This window comes from Phalaenopsis equestris, unplaced genomic scaffold, assembly GCF_001263595.1.
Source record: "Phalaenopsis equestris unplaced genomic scaffold, ASM126359v1 Scaffold000098, whole genome shotgun sequence".
Lineage (NCBI taxonomy): Eukaryota > Viridiplantae > Streptophyta > Magnoliopsida > Asparagales > Orchidaceae > Phalaenopsis > Phalaenopsis equestris.
The window spans coordinates 1,087,508-1,091,945 of NW_018164540.1; the positions used below are offsets into that span (position 1 = coordinate 1,087,508).

The window sequence follows — 4,438 nt, forward strand, 5'->3', positions numbered from 1 at the left end:
ATATATATATATATATATAGTTGTGAGTGTGTGTGCACACGCGTGCAGTGGTTTATTAGTATAGCAGTCTTTCTGAAGGTCGTGAGTTCGCTTAGTTCACGAGTTAGAATCTCCCCGTGTGTAAGGTATGGTACTCGAATATTTAGCACACCTAGGGATGACCGGGGCTCGTCTAATAGCCTTCGGTCAGATTAAAATGCTACTTTTGAGGTTAGATGCTAAGCAAGAAAAAAAAAAATCTGGAACTTTACGGTTAGATTAAAATGTTAGACATATAAATACAATGCTAATTTAGCAAAATTGAAATTACTCGCATGATTTCAAGTGCTTAAACATGTAAAGAAATAACTGATTGTAAAATTTTCTATATAAAATATTAAGTTCTAAGTGTTATGCAAGAATATGCATGAGAAAATCAAGAAATCCTGCACATATATATTTAAATTTATTATCTACGCAAATGTAAATGAAAAATCAGAAAATATGCACATGTATAATTAAATTCAAGTGTTAAACATGTAGACACTTAAACTAGTGGGACAGCAAAATTATATATGTCAAAATATTTTATAACGTGGACATACCTGCTCAGGAGTTTTCTCATGATAGCGGCTTTGTGAAAATCCTTGAGCAAGTAATTCTTTCACCCTTCCCCCACTGTATAATTCAGAAAGGCATCCATGGGCTTCAGAAATTAAGCCTGCACGGAAAGCACAAAGGCCAAGTTGTGCCATTACCCTGTTAAATAAAATCTGAGAAGATATATCCATAAGTTGAATTCCTTCTTGCAGGTGACTCATCAACAATAGATCACGAGCAACATAGAACTCATCAAATATGGCATGGTTGTAAACATCACAAAGCATTGCCCTAGCCTTAGTCCTCTCATCCCCATATTTATATATGAGAGACACCAAAGAATCCAGAAGTGTCCTGCTGCTTTCTGGAAATGTAGGCCTCCTAGGAACCAGCTCAGAAATAACAACAAATGAAGGTGGGCCTTTATGTTCCTCAATTGCTAGGGGCTCATCAACTCCATCTCCCTCAGAAACACCATCAGCAACCTCATCTTGTTCTGCCAGCTTTCTCATAGCATCATATACCTCCTGAGGCTTGTAATACACAAGTTCAACCCGTCGCAATGCCACTTTTGAGGCTGCCTTAAAATCCCCAACCTTTTCAAGATAATCCTGAACATTCTGTGCCACTACAAAGAACAATGGTTCGTCCCTAAGCCTCTCAATATACTCTCTTGTGTGTGGGTCAGTACACTGCAAGCTCTTAAAAAATTCTGAATCCAGCCTCTCAAGAAAAGCAACCAAGCTACCCCATACACGTATTGTACCCTTGTGGTTCACACCCTTCTCAGTCTCACGCTCCTCGGGCTCGATTGTGTCATCAACAACAATATTAGGATACTTCTCAAGGATGTCCAAAACAAGAAGTAAATTCACAACACATTTTTTCCACACATTGATTGGCATATGTCCAAGCAAGCTTGGGTTTACATCAAATTGTGCTGATATCACACTAAAAAGAATCTCAAGCTTCTGAGCAGGGGTCTTGGCAACTCGTGTCAGGAAAGTGAGTTGTTCAACTTGCTCAACCCTTCCAGTCCCCTTCCTGCCCCTAGCTGCAACAATCTCCTTAAATTTTTTGTCAACAACATCCCAAGTAATCTCACTTGGATCCTTCATGAAATGCTTGTCCATAAGCTTATCCTTCCTGCTCATCTTCTTCTCCCAAGCTCCATCTCCCTCAGTCTGCTCATCTGCATCTTCTGCATCCTCATCCTCATCCTCTATATCAGACATATCAATCTTTGATGGATCCTCCTCAACCTCTGACCCCGAATCATCCTCGTCCTCCTCTTCCTCATCCTCCACACCCTCATCTTCAATTTCAGGCTTCTCCCGGTACTTTGTTATCAGCTCCTCATACAGCTTGTTGTTCTTCTTCAGCTTTTGCTTCATGGAATTAAGTGCCTTTGCATTGCTGCTGCTCATCTTCTTCTTTGCATCCTTGTTGGCCAGAGCTTGTGCAAGGAAATCCTCCAGCATAACAAGGGCCTTGATGTAGATATTGGGTACTTTCTCAGACTCAGTGATACGAACAACCTTTTCAAGCTGCTTGTTGATCTTCTCAAAATTCTCCTGCAGGCTTACCCAGTCATTGATCTTCATGGCGTTCTTCATCTGCTCGACTGTGGCCGCCATCTCATCAAAACGCTTGTCACGCACCGATTTGATGACCCGGTGCTGGCCATCAGAATCATCAGAGTCGCTCGCATTTTCACGGAGGTAACGATTAGCACCCCCTGCGGGCACACTGGCACCACCCCCAGCATCACTGCCATCACCAAACTCGCTTTGCTCGTCCTCCTCCTCCTCGGAATCACTGTCACCACCCTGGACAGATGAAAACAAAGGAGAAAAAGAAAGATTGAGGACTTAAAAAAAGAGCAACATTATCGGCACAATCAGCAACCAAAGATGTACTATATGTTGCAGTTAACAAGAGTTTGGAGAATAAACCTGAGTCCAAAATCGAGATGTCATTTTCACTTGTAGTTCTCTCTAGTTGAATTGGCAAAAATTCTGGAATAACAAATCAATTATATTAGGGTTAAGTAAAACGTCTAGGGGTTGTCTGGCAACGGATTCAGACCAGACGGTCAGTTTGGACAACATAAATCAGTGTATATAGTAAATCCGGAACGAGCGAAGAGGAGGAATGGCGGGAACAGGCTCACCTTGCTCAATGGTTTCTGGTAGGAGCGGAGCGGGAGGATGAGAAAAATGGGAATTTCGGTGGTCTCTGTTTACCGCGATCCCGTCGTTGCCTTCCCAGCTAGCTCTAATGGCGACTGTATTGCGAGGGTTCGTTCACAATGGCGATGGTTTTGGGCGAAACCGGGAGGGCGAGGGGGACGAAATCGGAAATGTAGGCGAGGGATTCGGCTGCGGAGACGGTTAGGGGAAGATAGGTTTACGGTTTTTAATGTGTGTTTATTTAATTTAATTATTCATTTAATTAATTAATAATTACTTTATATATTATTAAATTTATTAGTCAGATAAATTTATATATAATTAATTAGTAATATTTTTATTTTTTAATAAAATTCTAAATACTTTTTAATTAAAATAGTTAATATATGATTGATTGATGTTTAAATTATTATTTAATAAGTATGTATGTTAAAATTAATTTATTGACAATTAATAAGTTTAGTGAATAATTAATCATTAATTAATATAATTAGAAATTTAAAATTAAAAAATTAAGGTTTATCATAACAATAAAATAATTATAATTTAATTATAAATTTACTAACAAATATAATCACCTTTTAAATTCTTATAAGAGTTGTCAAATAGCTTTATAGGATTTAACTTAATATATTAAATCAGTTGTAAAATAACTTTTGAAATTTCTCTTCAAGATTTACTAAATCCTACTAACTTAAATATAATTCATTGTCATACAGGCCCTAAAGTTTTTCAATTTAGCAATAATGGATTTAAGTGAAGAGAGCGGAGTAGAGTGGATATCAGTAGGGTTGGAGCCGGGCAAGGTCCAGAGGTGCAATTGTCCCCCTTAATTCAAATTTTTTACTTATAATGGAAGGGTAATTTAATTTTTTATCCCTTAAGAAATATCTATTTTGCTTCTAACTTTGTGCTTCATTGCTCTAGTCCCTCCCACGTTGAGTCTAGGGAAACAATTTGACTCTCTAGAAAGAGAGGCTAGTCTCGCCCCTGGATATCAGGCAATTTATAATATTATCTCGACCATGGAGGAGTTTAGGATATGCATGATAAGAGTGTAGATATATGTTACACTAGAACACATTCGAGGTTTTGATAAGGATTAAAGGCTTATTTATTTACGATTTTAATTTCCTATAATGATAATAATAATAATAAATAAATAAATAAAATAAACTTAAAAGGGGTATCTCGATTCATAAAATAATAACCATCACAACAATTTCGTATTTAGGAGGCAAGCACCTCATTTCAAACAAGAGTAGAAGAAATAAGAAGTTTAAAAGAGAACAGAGAGCGAGGACAAAGAAAAGACGAGGTGATCAAAATCCATGGTTGTTCCAACACATGAGAAACTGATGACGAAAAGAAGACGGGCCTCAAGTGCTTGTAGTAAAGAGATCGGTGTCACATGACAAACCAAATCAAGTAGACGATCGAGTTTGGGTTTGCATACATGCATTGTGTGGAATCAAACCAAGATGAAAAATGAGGGCTCAACGGGAGTTTCACTCGTATCGAACGAGGAAGGTGTTAGAATAGATGAAGATTGGTGATTACACGCATACATGCAATCAAAACCAAAAGAAATATTGTGCGACAAGAAGGCTGAGAGGGCGTGAGCATCCTATACAAATGAAAGATAAAAATATCGAGCCCACATGTAA

General features: G+C 38.1%; 1 protein-coding gene across 1 annotated transcript in view; it reads right to left on the bottom strand.

Moving 5' to 3' along the window:
• Positions 1 to 2,972, bottom strand: part of LOC110020491 (eukaryotic translation initiation factor 3 subunit C-like) — a 10,557-nt gene extending 7,585 nt beyond the window's left edge. The window contains exons 1-3 of the mRNA XM_020718613.1: positions 2,753 to 2,972; positions 2,535 to 2,597; positions 585 to 2,408 (exon numbers count right to left, since the gene is read on the bottom strand). Of these exons, the coding sequence (XP_020574272.1) occupies positions 585 to 2,408; positions 2,535 to 2,558 (1,848 nt within the window). The 5' untranslated portion in view covers positions 2,559 to 2,597; positions 2,753 to 2,972. The remainder of the gene's footprint in view (positions 1 to 584; positions 2,409 to 2,534; positions 2,598 to 2,752) is intronic.
• Between the last annotated feature and the right edge of the window lie 1,466 nt (positions 2,973 to 4,438).